The following is a 17976-nucleotide window of genomic DNA, read 5'->3' on the forward strand; positions in this document are numbered from 1 at the left end:
TTGTCACAAACTATGAGGCTTTAACCCCTTCCAACTTTCCTTGATGATCCCACAATTGGGCGAAAAACAACTTACGAGAAAGGTCTTTCAGTCACTTCGAGATGGGGTCAAAACAATAAGGAAAACCTTTAATTAAAATATTTTTTGAAACTGTTCTACAATGATAGACTTTACCTATCAATTTCCGTCAATTGTGATTTCAATATGCTTGTTTCAATTTTCATTAAGTTCTTGTTTGTTAGATCTGTTTCAGATTTTTTTTTGAAAATTTATATATATTGAAACGAATTTGAACTGGAGTTCATTTAGATGTGTTAGAACAAGAAAAAAAACAATAAAAAAGCCCTGGAAACGGTCAAAATATTGGCGGAATTTGGGAATTAGAAAGTGCAAGTGGTGTTAGGAAAATAAATCCAATAGAAATTTGTCAAATAGACCGGCAAAAGTGGGAAGGAACTATGTGCTAGGCATACTTTTTCCTCAACTTTGACTGCCCCAAAGACAGTGTGTAGAGATCAAGAGTGGTTTAATATTCAAACCACAATTCAAAAAAAAACATTCAAAAAAGGCGCAGTTTTCAGAAAAAGAGGTGTGAGTTTTTACGTTTTGCACTAAATTACACGAAATATACGAACTACACTGAATTCTCAATTCAAATATCATGCAAATTTTACATTAATTAAGCTATTTATACATCTCACTTTTGCAACTTTTGACCGAATTCAATCGCCCATAATTGCAAAAAAAAACAAATGAGGTAATAATTTGAAAAAACATATTTCCAAAAAATTTTGAATCTTTTCCAATTTTCATAAGTTTTCTGTTTTTGAACTCCTTCAGTTCATTAGTTGGGGTCGAACATTCTGAACTTCTTGTACAGCAACAGGCTATCTTTGTTTCTTAAAAAATTTGAAAATTATTTTTTACTTCGAACTATAACCTCAGTACTTGAAAAAAAAAACATACTCAACAGAGTTGAAAAAGCAAAACTGAACTGAGATAGAAAAAAATCTAAATTTTAAAGAATCAATTACATCACCGTAATCCTCTTTCAATTATAAGAAACGATTAAGATTTCTTTTTAATTACACTAGAATACTTTGAAAAACCGTATCCACGTACTTTTTCAATTCCGAAAAATTTATCCACTTCCGAAATTGCCTTTTGGAAGTCAATATGTTTTCACGACTGTTTCAGTTTTGTTGTTGGAAAACAAATCGGAAGCTCGAAATTCAATACAAATCAAATGTTATACCACGCAACATAGAATAGTATGTTTTTGCTCTTTCACACATGTTCTTTCACGACAAGGCCGGGGGGCTCTTTTTCCCTCGGGCATCTTTCAACTATGTTCTAACTACTACGAAGTGAGTCATTTTACTGAAAAAGAAACAAACAGACGACATAAATATCTGAAAATTCCACTTAATAGGTTTATGATCAAAAGATTGCGAAGGAGGTTCTGAGAAATCCATAACAACTGAACAACCTAATAAAAAAGTAGATCTCAGTTAACTCATGTTTTTTGTTGAACTTGCAGCCTACTATAGATTAATTATATCAACCATCACATGTTCGCTCCTGAAGATGCATAGTTATCCTTCAAAGTTTTGGAAGTCGATTTCCGAGATCCATGTTTCCAAGAAACATTATTTTCAAGAAACAATGTTTCCAAGATTAAGCACAATCAGTCATTTCCCTAGCACACCCATAATTCTTCAAAGCTCGTTTGACAAACTCAAAATTCTCCAAATGCTTCAAAGCGCGTATGAGAAAAAGAGTAAGTTTTGATTTTTTTCTTGAGGATAAGAGGAAAATGAAAATACAATGAATCATTTTTTCTTCATTTGGAGCTCAATACTTGTACCATTACTGAAAGATATCATAACGACCTTCAAATATGGTAGCAAGCAGAAAAACGAGAGTGCTGCAACTATTTTTTGAAACAGAAATTTTTAGCAAAAAGCAGTGTTGGCCGGGGTCGAACCCGTCTTTTTTTTCGCCCAAAGTATGGAAGTATGGACGTTATCTATGCGCCAAACTAGAAAAGTCAGAAAAGAATTGATTATAAATCAAGTTTCAAATGTTTCAGTAATTTATTTAGACAAGTTGTTTACAGAAAACGCTTGATAATGGTTTTTTATTTCCGGTTTAATAACTCTTGCTTATCGCAAGCGCAATGAATCGAATCTTAATAATATTGATTTCTTCATAAATTTAGGAAATCAAACCTTTATCATAAAACAAAAGGAATAGAATAAAACACAGAGGCGAAGCTGCGCATCAAATACAAAAGCAGAAAACAGTTGAAAAAGAATTATTGATATAAAAAAGTGCGTCAAAAACTTCTTTCATTGTCTAAATTTGAACCCCGAACTAAAAAATACCATCTTAAGCTTTACATTTTGCGACAACTTGCGCGAGGCTTTTTATGATCTCCCACAGGACTCTTTCTACTATTTATTTTTATGACCAAAAGTTTCACGTGTTTAATTACATTGTATTACAAATTACCCTATTTCAAGCATACTTGGTCTTTGTACGTAACTTGGTAAGGACAACAGTTTAACATCTAAATTCAGCGTAATGAGCGACGGAAAAGAATATTTAGTGAGTCAACCGCCAAACTCGAATTTTGATTTCATACGTATTGCTGAGGTAGATTTTCAAATTGAATTGACTACTTCAAGATATCAAAATTTTTTATATCAAGCTTCTGCAACTATTTTTATTTGAATTTCCTGAAAAAAATAATAGAAACATCATTGTTCCGATAGTAGACTTCTAAAACTAATTTCAACCCAAAGCATTTAGAGGATAGAGAAATAGAATAAAAAACTTACGACTAAGCATATCTTCCAGAAATGTTTTTCACAGGGCCTTTCATTTTTTTAGGTTTCAAGCAAAGAAGTTAAGTCAGAAAACACAACAAGACTACTAGTATATCATGGCAAAACCATGAATGTTCAAGTGTAAAAAATTGAGTCGTACGAAATTAATACGACCGATTAGCCAGCCTGAATTCATTTTGGAACGATTTTGTTGTGCGTGATATTTCGCCGCACATAAATAATGAACAGTGCTAGAGATTTTAGCAGACAGGTTTTATAGCAGACAGGTTTTTAGCAGACAGGTTTTTTAGCAGACAGGTTTTTTTAGCAGACACAGAACAATTATAAAATGTGATAGCTAACTTCAAACGGGGGCAATGGCGATTAGTGACCGCTTGCCTCGCTGCGCTTCAATTCGACACGAGTGTTATTATGCGCGTAAATCTTTGTTTAGCCGTAAATTTAGAGGGTTTTGTTTTTGAAGTTGATAGTTTTGTTGACAAATCGTGAGATAATTGACTTAATTGGGGAAACTTGGCCCCAGACTGAGCGTCTTTTTGAGTCTGTCAATCAATCATCCATCACTTTATTACGTGTCTGCTAAAAGACTCATTTTTCACTTTTTCTGCTAAAAGATTCGTCTGCTAAACGATCGGTCTCCATAATTAACATAACGCTTTCAGCATTATGAATAAAATCTTAAAAGCGCGCATAAATTACTTCAAAGAATGGTCAAATGGTCAACGCCTACTTCAAACTCCCACAACTTTGCGAAAGAGGTTTGGCGGTAAAATATATTTTTGAATTTAATTTCAGGGAGTCAATTTTTTCAATATGGTATAATTTTTTTGTTAAAAACTATAATTTTGTCCGCCGAAAATTGACTGAATACAAAACACACGAAGCATTAAGATTCAAATTTTAAGGGGCGTGTATGAATAAAACCAATTAGCCTCAATTCAATTTGGAATGATTTTGTAGTATGGGATAATACGCTCGTTTCAGATTGAATTAAAAGTCAGTTTAATATAGTGGTAAGCTCAACCAGCGAGGCCCACAAAGGTGCAAGGATTGAGCCACCAAGTAAAAAAACAAAGCCCTTGAATACTCTGACTGCACTTCAAGGCCAATTAACAACTTTTTTGGTTGAAAAAATGACAAAATAATCAAAAACTAATGCAACTGATCCCCAACAGGTTAATGTAAACTACAAAGGGATGTACTTAGCGCCTCATATTCTAATAAGAAGACTAAATGACTTGCCTCAATTCAATTTGGAAAAAAACTAACTCATTGATAACGCGTGTTATAAAAACTCAATATATGTTTATGTTATAAGAACGCGGGTTAATTATTTAGATTTAGCAAAATTAGCAACTTCAAAAGCCCTGTAACGTCACAAAAAAGATCACAGGTGATTTTTTTTAAATTTTGTGCTCCAAAAAAAAAAACAAAATAGTTAAACGTCGAAAATTCACTGCATAAAAAAATCACCCGAAGCATAAACTTTCCTGTTTTTTATTCCGAGACGCCATAGAGACGCTGTAACTTTATAAAAAAAAACAATTGAATAATTTGAAAAGTGCAGCGGAATAAACCAAGCTGAGAATGATCATATCCGGTGAGGCAACATTCATATTCATTACACCCAGAAAATACCGAAAAATAATGGATTAAGGGGCGCATCAGCCATTCTTCGCAAAGAGCTGAACAAATCGTGTTTTGGCCCTTTCCCTCGTGAATAACCGCCTCAACACTATTTGATTATCTCTGCTATGTTGCAGAATCAGCGCAGTAGAAAAGATTCGTAGATCCGTTCCTAATAATACATTCTGATCAAAGTGGATTATACCCAACCCGCAATACCTACTTGATTAACAAGAGTCCACAAAAACACCTATTAATTCCAACAAGTGTCATTTTAAGAGATAAGGAAACAAATCTCCAGCCAATTCATTCAAAATATTTTGAAAACCCATGAGATATGTCGCATATTTTTGAAATCCGTTCCACCTAATTTTACAACAACTTCACTTTAGGGAGTACAGACAGAATTTTATCTTAATAACCAAACTACACAAACGTAAACGATACTCTCGCCAACGCGACTATTACACGGTCAATAATCGCCAAACACTTTTTAATAAGTTACATTTGGGCATTTTAAAAACAATTTTCGACTAAGTTGAAAAACTAGCCTTCAACTAGTAATTAGATGAATGCAAATCAAGAGGCTACTTCACGCAATTTTAGCAAGCTTAATAGCGTAAAAATCATATACACATTGCCAACAGTATAATTGAGCGATCAACCAGAAGAGACACAAATATCTCTTTGGATCTTGACACGACAGATAGACATCTGGAAAAGTTCCGACTCAAATGCAAGGCAATTTGAAGAATTGCGAGTACATGAATACGTCTGGCAAAATTTAATTGAACTTGAATTTGGTACCCTTTTCCAGATGTCCTGTCTGCACTGTCATAACCCAGAAAGCTAAAACAGCACTCAAAAGAAATTACAGTAGATAGAAATCTTGCGTATTGATAATATTCTTGTCAAACTAAAAAGATGCCACTTTTACGCATCAATTACACTTTCAATCAAATAAGATGACGATATTCATTTGAACGTAAAATTTTATGTTATTGGAAAACCATCAATTGATTATTTCACAATAGCAAAAAAAAAGAATAAAAGGAGGAGCTGCCGATTAGGAGTTGTTTGCCTCAAATACTCCTAATCTTCCTCTATAATTGATATAAGCAGAAAATAAAAGACTGTAAGCAGATTTAATTCAAAAAGCATCAGTTTAAAATTCGAATGAACTCAGATACTGAATACAAAATCTGAAAACCAGCAGCTGAGTGTACGAAAGTGTGACTTACTCCTTACGGAAATTTGCTTTGAAAGATAACACAACCTTCGCTGGCAGCAATAGCTGCTTAATTTAGAAAAAATCGTATTCAAGCGCAGCTAAGTTCAAACTAATTCTGTGATCAAATTAATGGTAAAATAAAAAAAAAATTATGCAATTATAGAAAAACGGATCAAGCTTTTCACCCTTTCGATAAGCAAGGATATTGCAATAGGGCGCAAGAACGTTTTTCCGTTACACATTAACTTTGTCCACAAAATTTGCACATCAACTTGCCGTATATTAACTTCTACTTCTTTGACTGCTTCGTCTCATTTGGCCTCGAAATAAATTCGATGATTGGGCAGCCACAGGGCTGGTGTTCCAGTAGAACCTCTACTTTTTTATAGACCCGAAACTTTGTGTTTCTATTAAATTTAATTTTCGGATTATTTTGAGTCATAATTTTGTCAGCTTAGTTTTCGCATCATTGACTTTAATTGAAAAATTGAATAATTTTGAAAGTTAAGAAATAATCGTTTTTTTGTTGTTGATTGGGCCTAGTTGATTATCTTTAACTATCAGCTCAGTTATTTCCTCATTTTTCCTCCAATTTTTCAAGATAAGCAGATTTGAAAACTAGTTTGGAAGTTAATTGAATGCGGAAAAATGATATCAAGTTACCTTTTCCTTTTCTTTTTTCAAAATATCGATCCTATCTCTTATTTTTCCGGTCTGAAATTTGTTCAGCTTAAGAAAGGTTTTTTAAAAGTTTGTTTTATGCACGCTAATTATAAAGCATTTTTGAAATCTTGCCAACCGATAGATAATTGAGGTTATTTGTTATCGTATATTTTTGATGAATAAGTTTTGGTTTTTCGCTTTTAAGTGTCTGTTGAAAATAGTTTCACGTCCATCAATCAGCAAAATTTTTTATTAGCATCATCTAAATAAGTCTGTTCACCGAGTTTTCGTTAGCATACTGCTTCGTAAAATTTATGAAAATCAATGTTTATTTTGAACTTTCATAGGACTTTAAAACAGATTTAGCTACTCTGAATACAATTTTGAGTTATTTCAAGCAAAATCTTTCCATTTTAATCGCAAGTATGATTTCATTTAACTATAGAAATTGAAACACGACTGCCCGTATATCAGTGCAAAGCCCTGAATGTTCCAACTTCCCTAAAATTAGTTTTTGATGAAAGAATATATTGGAAAACTATAAATTTTGAGCAACATCGAAGATCAAGTGAGAAAATATTAGTAGTACGAAACTAATACGACCAATAAGTTAACCTCAATTCAATTAGGAATGATTTCGTTGTGCGGGATAATTTGACAAGCATAAATAATTCGCATTACACTTACAGCCTTATAAATAAAATCTTCAAAGCGCGAAAAAATTAGTCCAGAGCATGACCAAATTGACTATTATCAAACCCCCAGAAATTTGCAAAGGGATCGGAGGTAAAATAGGTTTTACACTTTTGTTTCAGGGAGCCAATATCTTCAATGGGGAATAATGTAGGGTAAATGTTCAGATTGCCTTTCAATTCTATGAAGCTGTTTGTTTTCTAAAAATTGATGAATTTTTCAAATTTATATTTCTTTCAATTTTCAAGATTGTTTTGAAAATCATCACCCCACACGCCGTATTGAGTACCAAGTGATAAAATTCGCTCCTAGTACGGTAGAATTTATGAAAACTAGCCTGCTTCAATCAATTCGGAACGATTTCTAGTTTGGAAGTTGTTTAATTGGTCTCGAATAATTTTTGGTAAATTAACAATCGGCAAAAGTATGAATTTTAGGCTGATAATATCAAATTTTAAGTGTTAAAGTTTGAGTATGGCATGGAATTAATCAGATCAATTAGCTAACTGCCTCAATTCAATTTGGAACGTTTTGTAGTGCAGGATAATTCGCCATGTGTAAAATATAAAACGAGAAGTTTAAACACTTGTGGCAGTATTATATAGTAGTGTGCACACACGGCTGGGCCCATGTGGATCAAGGGATCGAGCCAGTGATGGAAAAGCAATGAATTTTGTGATACTAGTTTGAATAAAAAACACCCCGAGCATATATTTTCTTCACTGTCTTCAAAAGTCGGAACAACAATTTGTTTTTATTACCACTGTGTAAGTTTCTCTTTAAAAATTGAAAGTTGACTTCGAAAGCCAAGCCAGCAAAAAAAAAAACGGAATTTAAGAAGTAAAAAACTCCCAAGCATGTCATATCGAGCTTCTTGACGTCAGTGAACTCCTTAAAGTTTATTCCTTTCATCAGATGAATTTCGAGTGAATTCTTATCAGCCAACTATTTTTTGACATGAGTTTTATCAGTATCGAAATCTCATTTTAGTTAAAATCTCAATATTGCTTTAATTTAATTTAGTCTACTTTTTCGACTAATTTAGATGATGTGCTTACTCTGGTGAAGGCCAAAAAAGTCTTGGAGCCAAAATCTTTCAACCAACCAGCAGACTTTCATCTCACCTTCGATCTTCATCAGCCTCACGAGTTGGACGGTCAAAGCTGTCCAGAAGATTCTGTAACTTCCAGCATGAAAAACATACCTAGTGCAAAGGTCAGTGACCTTGAGAACGGTGGACCAGGAGTGAATACTTCCAATGGAGTCAGTCAAAAGCACCTAAACATGGACTCACGTAAGGTCAGTGAATGGTCATTTTTTTCATACTTTTCTTAACATAACCATCATGGTATATCATTTCGAAATTTTTGAATGCAGACCAACAACTTTGAAGCAACTATCTTGATGTCATTGCCGTACGAAAGCTAGACAAATTGGATTTATATTTGCATCTTGGTGTTTAAACTTAAAACTCGTCGAACTCTTAACAACCAATGCATACAATTGGCCCAATGATTTAGGTTCATTCTTGTTCGAGGAAAGTGCTTGAGCTCCTGCAGTATCTAATCTACCCTGCACTCAACAGATTCACGATAAGAATATTTGGGAGCAAAAAAGCAGTGAAGAGAGAGCGTGAGAGATGTATGCAAGAAGCGCCTTGGATCATACATCCCTTCAGCGTGTTCAGGTTGCTACTTTATTTAACCCCTTTCATCCTCTATTACAAACCGGAAATCATGGCCTGTACTAATTGAAGACATCATAGCAAGTTTTTAAGAGAAGCCAAAAATTTAGGTTACTACACAGTCTTCAGAATTTATAGAACAAAAACAAAACGAACTAGTTGACTAGGGTGAACTAATTGAAACAAAATGGATCTGAAAATCAAAATGCGATAGAAACAAAAATTCAGACTAATGTTGCTCTATACTGGTCGAATTTTCAAAATTACTATTTAACTGTCAGAAGAGCAAACCAAAATGATTGCGCTTTTCAGAGGTCAGTTTTTACAGTTCAAAAACAATTTTGAAAATTCGGTTGTAATTTTAACTCTTTTTCACTGTCTCAATGTCAGAATTATTTCAGAAATTTAAGACGTTGTCCGATAAATTCGTTAAAAGCTGTAACATAACTAACTGATATATCTATGCTTATTCATACCTTTGCGAACTCAACATGGCAAGCTAACTGACAGAAAAACTAGAATACCACTAACTGAAAAAAAAAATTATTTGAAAAAAGGTCATAAAAGATCCACCAAAATTTCCATACATTTATATCAATTATACATTTACATCAATTGTCAATTTCACATATTTCCCTGTACATACAGCAACAAAAAATATAATCGCTCTTCAAGCGACCCAATACAAGATAAGTGAAAGCCTGAGTGCAAAAACAAAAAAAAAATAAAGTGTATAAAATTCATTATAAACATTTCAAACACAAATTTTGAAAAGAGCTTTCATCTAAAAAGCAGACATGCTCAAAATTTATCTGTTCACCAGACATAATAACAAATTTGCCAAATGTTGGCTCAAATGATTCAATGATTTTGTCGAACAAGTTTTTCAATTTCTACACTGCCTGTACACTTTTAATAATATTTCTTATTATATATCAAATTTCAAGAAAGCCAGTGTTCCTTTTTTTTATTACCTGAAAAAAAGTATTTCGATTTCATAACGCCTGCTAATCGTAAGCGTTAACATGTGAATTTACGATAACTCGAACTATTTTGCTGGAATCTTTTACACCATTTTGCTAGAATTCAAGGAAAAAACAAGGGCGATCATTCATTCTTTTTTAAAATCACGCCTGATGTAACAATTAAGTAACCAGCTGTAGAAAAAGAGCAAATGTGATAAAAACTTCTGAAGTTGAACAAGGTGCGGTCAAACATGTCAAAGTTCGGCTCTCAATTTCCGCGATCAAATAATAAACGGAGTCACGGGAATTCACGATAATCAATTTTCTTTTATCCATCTGAGTTCAAATCATAAGAAAGAAACGAGCGGCCATTTATTTGAGGCTGGGGCTATTTTAATTATCTGCGTTTGAAGACCAAGTTAGTGCAAATGCCACCATTTTTGAAATGACTTCTATGCCTTTGTTACCATGTTTACTTTGCTAATTGAAACTATACTGTCGTTTTCAGAATTATAATAATCATTTCAAATTCATTTTCAAAATGGAAACAATTTGCCTATAATTTACAAAACTAATCAAAAACCCCATGTAAGAAAAACACCGATAATGCAAGTTAGCTGCTGCTTATCGAGTCTAGAGCTGTCTTCATATTAACACTTTTTTTGAATTCATAACTTGTCACTATGTCAAACAGTCATCCATAAGAGCTTCACCAGAGATAGATCAAGCTTTACACTTGCGACCTATAACTACCGACAATACGAATTTTGAATGGGAAAAGGGTTTCTATGAATGGGAAAATGGAGTTAAGTGTGAATGATAGATCCGCAAGCTAAGAAGCCGGAAACATAAGAGACAACTGGGTTGCCAAACCAAATAGGCAGTGATAAGAATAATTGAGAACAATTAGGTATAAAAATGAACTGTTGTAAAATTTTGTAGAAACGGTTCAACAAGTTTAACCTTGCCAACTCGTTAACACTGGAAACGTCTTCCAAAGAAAAAAGGGAAACAAAAATAATCGTGGCCCCTACGCGATACTTTCCTTATAGGGAAAAGTATACTTCGTGTTTTTTTATTTAACTGCATCAGTGCTAATTGACCAAACAAAGAAAATTCTCTGTCATTTAGAATCACGTGGGACTTCCTGATGCTGCTGCTACTGATCTCTAATCTGGTGCTGTTGCCGATTGCGATCGCCTTCTTCGACGACCGAGACACGAACGAGACCTGGTTCGTGTTTAATCTCATCAACGACCTCGTCTTCATCTCAGACCTCGTGCTCAACTTCAGAACAGGTAACACCTAATCATACTTCAAATTTTTAACAAAACACAATTGCTATGTCCATTTTAACACTTTTTTGGTTGTTCACTGAGACCAGTAGCGTGTTATGGGGTTCCAGACCACTGGAGGCGAATTTTAAACAATAGCAAGATAGAAATTATGAATGTTGATCACCTTGTGAATTGTGACTCGCATTAGGTATTCCGACGAACAGCTGTACCACTCAGATCATCCTGCGGCCACGTGCCATCCTCACCAAGTACCTGAAGACCTGGTTCGCCACTGACCTCATCTCCTCACTCCCATTCGACATGATACTTAAGGTCTACGACAGATCAGGCAAGCTCTCTTTTTCATCCATCCAATATTGTTACAATCAACAATTTCGGTGCTTTAACAGTCAGATAAGGATGCAGCTTATTAACAAGCTTCCAACAGCTCTCATTTAGGCTGAACAAGCGAATTTGAGTTTAATTTATTTGCAGGCAACAACAGAAGTGCCACGTATGCAAGTGCCTCCCGCACTTTGAAGATCCTGCGCCTGGCAAAACTTCTGACACTGCTCAAACTCCTCAGAGTCACACGTCTCCTGAGATACGCGAGCCAGTGGGAAGAGGTATGTTATGCTACACACTTGCTACGCGCTACTAACCTCCGTTACTTCGGTTGCTTACATTTTGTATTTCTACCGGTAGACTTGAAAATATTGAATCGGTTGATATCATTTTTAGGACTCAAGATCAATTTCTGAAATGAAAACACTCAAATGAACATATTGTTTAAATGAATACAGCGACAGGTATTTTCCATGTCATAATTTTCTCTTTAAATCGATAAAATTTCAGAATGAACTCTAACCTATTTTAGTCTTCAAAATACATTACCCTAATATATTCTATCACGCCCCTGCCTTCAAGTAGTCAATTGTCTGGCCGTCTAACTCTTCTCATGACAGCCGGTATAAAGGCTAGATCCTATTAGTTCTCAACAAGTGACCATTAGCTTCAACTGGTTATGATGATTATAATAGAATAGCCTAGTTGCTGCTGCTGATGATGCTGCATTACTTAGTTGACAGATTGATGACACTTTCAGGTATTCTCAGGCGTGCTGAATCGCGGAGAAAAGGTGGTTGCTTTGCTATCCTAAGTACTTAATGCTGACAGCTCTATTAACGCAGATAACCGCTTCACTCGGATCAACTTAATAACTAAGCCCTTTCCCAGATCTCCGATAGCCTTCAAAAATTGGATCCACCCGGTTCTAAATTTCTCTTCAATCATATCCAAATGAATCAGGGAACAAATCTTGGGAATTTGATATACCTAAGCCATGAGCACCTCAAACATGCTGGAAAATGAGATTGATAGGATGGGTGTAAGATTTTATTAAGCAGATCCGACAATTTCACTCACCGAGTTTTAACCATAAGCCAATATGATTCCAATACTAATCACAATGAACCACCATCATTATCATCAGTTGCATACTCATTGTTTTTTGTTCACAAATTTAATTCATTCCATCTGAATTGAATCGTCAGTAACCACGAGGGGTCAATTGAGCAGCACTCGGACCCTCCCCCATACTGTGTGTGTGTGTGGGGGGGGGGGGGGTTGCTCAATTGATCCACCACGGTATAACTTCGGAGTAATTCGGACGAATGTGAAGACGCCGTCTGCCATTTGCTTGTCTTTCATCTTGACTTCTAACATAACTGTTTATCATAAACATTCTAACTCTAAGTTATTTGGATTACAGACTCAAAAGGATCGAGTATTTTCATGCATTATTAAGCTGATGAGCTCTTTGAAATGTTCAGGGTCAATTAATAAAGCTCAAGTGACCGGGAGCACAAATCCTTCGCTTCTCTACTTCAAACTGAAGCACCGCCACCCTTTCTTTTTGCTTCTAATTAAGGGCACTATTATAAAATAAACAACTACAGATAATTTAATACATCGAACTGAAATTCAGCAACCACATTAGTAATGAATACACAACACTCCATTTACACTTTCTTTACTCTAAAACACGCTTTTTAATTCCAGTGTTTTTAAAGTTTCCTTTGTTTCGAGAATTATGAACGAGTTTAAAAAGCCACGGTTGATTTAAAAAAAAAGCGATTCTATTGAAAAAAAACTGCATAAAATCAAAAAGGACGCCATCTTGAAGCTTCTACTGCGAACTTCATGAAACTAAATTAGGCGGTACTAAAAAAATAAAAACGAATGAAAACAAATACAGGACGAAAAAAGTACGCGATTCCATTAAAATTTAACAAACATAGCCAACGGACAGTTGGAAAAGAGTCAATGAACGCAAGCAAACAGAAAGAAAAATACGAAAAAATTTCAACTTTCGAATTTAAAAGAAACAAATAGATGCCCTTAAAGCTCTATGAATTTACGGAACAATTGATGATTGGCACTTTTTCGCTAAGCTTAAACCAATTTGAGAAAACTGGATCAATAGGCAATTTTTTTTTATCTCGCTGGGAAATCTGAAACTTGAATTCCATTTTCGAAACAGAAGTCGATCACGTTTTTTGTGACCTTTTAACTTTCGCTGTTCGATAGTGGAGTTCGCCTTCTTTTAACAAAGGAAATGAACTGAAAAAAAAGGAAAAAAAAACAAAAAAAATTACACTCATCGACTCTTAAATATCTAAACAAATAGTATTTATCTTCTGATATGTCAAAAACCGGATGCTTCAATTAGTGCCTAGAGATGAATAAACTGTTTTCAACGATTTCTTTTGAAATGAACATGAACTATTTTCAGTTTTCTACAAATTATGCTTCAAAAAAATGGGTTGATTTAGGTTTTTGTCGGTAACGCTATAAACACGGTTCGTACAGTCTTTCGGTGTCGGGATAATATCATTTCCGTTTCATTTTTTTTTCAGCTTAAAACAACCCAAGACTACGAAAACATAGTTCAAGTTGACAGGCTCGAAACACAGGTGGTAATATTTTGTTTACAAGCCTGCCCCCCAAAAAATGGAAGCTAATCCAAAAGCATTATTCATAAAAATCTTTTATTTGGACACTCAATCTGAATGGGCTAGGCGTTAGGGTCAAACATCATCACCTAATTGATTTTTTTTACGGTGAAGGGTTTTGCACAGTTAGAACTGATTTGTTAATTTCTTTTTGTGATTTTCTTTTCGTCGCATTCTTCCACAGCATAACACATTTCATCAAATCATGTTCTCATCTAGTGTAGTGAAACACTTCGATAGAAACGCTTTGACAACTTTTTTCCTGTTTGTTTTAATCATATGTAACAATTTGCAACCTAAAAACACGGCTCAATCTTTCAATCAAACTTAAGGGGAAATTTAACAGTTAATTCTGAATCTACAACTCTTAGAAGTTCGAACGCTGGTTCAATTACTAACTACCAATACGCCGACTTTGCCGATTAACAATATCTGAAATAGCATTTCAAGTGCACACAGTAACCTGGTTGGTTTGATGCACTGTTAAAACAAAATCAAATTTTTAAATTGGAAATTGAAACCTAGACTCAAGCAGTTCGGAGACTTCAAAAACCCTTCAACTTTTGCAAAAAAAATCTGAGTTGATTTTCATTATGGCAACTTAGTAAGATGTTCAAAAAAATGTAATCAAAACGTGACCAAAAAATTAGGCGTCAAAACGTGACCAAGTTCGAACAATTTCGGGAATCTTTTCAAACATTTTTTTGGCCACTACATATGGCCACAGTTTTCAACGTAACTGGTGATGGCCTCAGACTGATCGGGGAGAAGGGGAAAAATTTCTGAAATCAAAAGTGAGCATAATAACATCCGATTATCCTTTGGTTCACCTGTTTAGATTTTGAATCTGGCCAGCATAGCAGTGCGTGTGTTGAATGTGATATTCACGATGTTGTTGATTGGCCACTGGAATGGATGTTTCATGTTTCTCTTTCCGCGCTTGGCTCAGTTTCCAGAAGACTGCTGGGTGTCGAGAGAAAACATAACAGTATGTATTAATAACAGTAGTATGTAAAAATATAAACGTTTTTGAGCTGTTTCATTTTGTTTTCTACGCAAAATCAGGTACCACAAATAACCATCGAAATGGTCGATTTATATATCATTTTGAAGCCGGTTGATTTTTGGTCTAATTTCAAACTTATAAGGCGAGCTTGCAATAACCTATTTAAGCTTAATTTAAGCCGTGAAAACTTAGTTTTACTCGAGTAAAGTTAAATTTTTGGAGTTTTTTATTTTTTATATTTTTTTAACAAACTTAAATTTTGAAAATAATTTTTTTTAAATATATTTTTTTCGTTTTTCTGGACAATTTTCTGAAAATATTGGTTTCCAATTAGCATATTTCACTATGAGTGTCGATTATGCCTAATTTCTATTTTTTAAGTTCAGATCTTTTTATCACACCACACAGAAAAAATGACACTTATTTGAAGAAAAAAAGATGTATTTTTTTCAAGACTATGGTCGGAACATTCAGCGCTATTTGCACAGTAAACGGCTACCCTTGTTTTTAACTTCAAGTATTAATAAACGGTTAGTTTCTTTTTTATTATGAGGTTCAAATATAAAGTACTAAGATCCTGAGAAGTATGTCTCGAGTGGAATCATATATGTCTAACGGATCTGATCTGTCTAAATATAGGAGAACGAAAATATCTATATGAATTTTTAAAGATTAAAAGAACACTTCCTTTCACAGGAAGAACTAAGTCTAAACAGTATATCGAATTTTAGAAACTCAATGAAAAAATGCTCATAAACTTTGCCTGTGCTCTGATACATGACACCAATGACGTCAAGTTTTTTCACCAAAAAAACTCTCAAACAGCTCTCAAAAGTAACAATGATTTACTCCAAGAATTTAACATGCAGCTCCAATTCAAACTAAACAAATCAAAGTGAACTTTTAATGCTTGAATTCATGTCTTTACAACCAGCGTGGACATGACATGATCACGATTTTGTTCAGGGAAATCAAAAAACCGGACGAAAGACTATAGATATAGATTGAATTTGAAACAAACAGGGCAGATAAAGAAGCGATCTACAGCCCACTTTATAGCTACTACTCTTTCTTTTGTAAGTAGCCTTGAAAGAGGGTTAATTGAGACTTATTGCTTCCTGGAATACTTCTTATTCACAGAAAAATAGCGGAAGGAAAGTCACAGAATAACTACTCAAAACGTCAAATTATATAGAAAATCAGCGCCAAGAAAACAAATACAGCAAAAGTTTTGACCCTCACTCCCAGAAAAGGAAATCAAAAATCAGCCAATTTGTAAGCTGTGTCACCTGCTATTTATTCAACCGAGTAATAAGAAAGACCGGCTGATCTTTGATTCCTAACAAACTTCAGTTCTAACTAAGAGCAACGCCCCTAAATCCCTAGTAAAAAGGAAATGCAAACTGAAAATATCAAATAATTCGACTTGAATGGGCGGATCTTAAAACGAAGTCAGCAAACTTCAGCGACGAAAGCAGAAAACTGCCCTCTTCCTTTAACTTGAATACAGAGAGGAAGATGACCCCAATTGTTAAAAAGTAACTGGATCCAGCCTTGGAGGGGGAGGGGGACTCCCAAAATGGCATAGTTCCCAACGACATAGAAATGTTTTATGTACAAGATTCGCAATTCATTGCTTCCCATCAGGGCTGGTATCACAAGCTAATGATTTTGATAAGAATTCTTACAAGTATTTTCAAAATTAAATGTCAACCAACAATTGAACTGAAACCCTTTGCTATTACTTTTAATAATTAGACTATTTGTTCTTGCGACCCACTTTTTACAGCAGCTTGAACAAAAAGGATTCAAGATAATTAATAGATAGTTATTCGAGTACCTGGATTTGCGTGGAAAAACATCCGAACACAAACTTCTAACACGCTTTTAGCCTATTTGTTAAAATAAATACGCGCGAGCAGAGAGCAATATGATATGCCTTTTCAATGCATAACCTAAAGTTTACCTATAAAGTTCGTTTTCATTTTGTCTTCAGGTCAATATAGATTTTTCAACTAACAGTTTTCGTAGCAATTTATGTCATCTGAAAGATTTGGATGTTTTGAGTTCAAAAAACAAGATATTTTACCTTTGACCATTTCGCCTTATGTAACAGTGGTTTGAAAATTTTCAATTTGCGATAGTTCAAACGCACTTTTATCTTTCCAGTTTCTTTTAACGCGGTAATACTATTAAATTGACTAAAAGCAGGGGCGAATCCAGGATTTTCTCGAGAACACTCTATAGACCCAATTTTGACCAAAAATGTTGGGCCGCAGGCAAAATTTAAAAATGAAAAAGTTTCTCGCGATTCCCTTTAAAATAAGTATATATTGGCACCAAAGGCGCCTTCAGAAATATTTTAGGATTAATCGGCCTAAAATGGATGTCATAAAACAATACCAAAGAGGGGACCCTTTGCTTGATGATGTGGTCGAATCCCTTAAGGGGCGGCGTCCGCCCCCCTCCTAAATCTGCCCCTAGCTCAGAATGTTTTCCCGATTGAAATGCTGCAACAAAATTGATCTAAAATTGACATACAGAGGCAAAGCTGAGCTTCGCAAAACTGCCGATACAACTAGATCAATCAAAACGAATGAAGATAGTTGTAAAAAAAAACATGCCTAAAAATAGAATGCACAATCAGCATCGGAACAAAATTTACCGAGCGGTTGCAAAGCCGAATTCACCTGAGCAGAAACCCCGAGCAGAATTATTTTTTTCAAAATTCAAACCTAATGAAATAATTTTACGTCTCCCTTCCACTCATAACACACAGGTACACAAAAACTTTTTTCGCGCATCAAAAGACGCATAAAGAGGCTACCGAGCCGATTTAAAATAAGCCGAAACCGATTAAGCAAAAAAAAGAATTTTCGACAAACCGATTGCTAAAAACGTCATCAACTTAAGAAGTGCAAAGTGGAGCGTAAAAATTGTGATTTCCTTGAAAAGACCCAAAATT

At 34.5% G+C, this 17976-nt stretch overlaps 1 protein-coding gene across 1 annotated transcript in view; it reads left to right on the forward strand.

Moving 5' to 3' along the window:
• Positions 1-17976, forward strand: part of LOC134841867 (potassium/sodium hyperpolarization-activated cyclic nucleotide-gated channel 3-like) — a 34213-nt gene that overhangs the window by 2663 nt on the left and 13574 nt on the right. Inside the window, exons 2-8 of the mRNA XM_063857909.1 lie at positions 8111-8364; positions 8586-8752; positions 10846-11012; positions 11200-11370; positions 11457-11617; positions 12097-12129; positions 14844-14993. Of these exons, the coding sequence (XP_063713979.1) occupies positions 8257-8364; positions 8586-8752; positions 10846-11012; positions 11200-11370; positions 11457-11617; positions 12097-12129; positions 14844-14993 (957 nt within the window). The 5' untranslated portion in view covers positions 8111-8256. The remainder of the gene's footprint in view (positions 1-8110; positions 8365-8585; positions 8753-10845; positions 11013-11199; positions 11371-11456; positions 11618-12096; positions 12130-14843; positions 14994-17976) is intronic.

Source organism: Symsagittifera roscoffensis, chromosome 3 (assembly GCF_963678635.1).
Source record: "Symsagittifera roscoffensis chromosome 3, txSymRosc1.1, whole genome shotgun sequence".
NCBI lineage: Eukaryota > Metazoa > Xenacoelomorpha > Acoela > Convolutidae > Symsagittifera > Symsagittifera roscoffensis.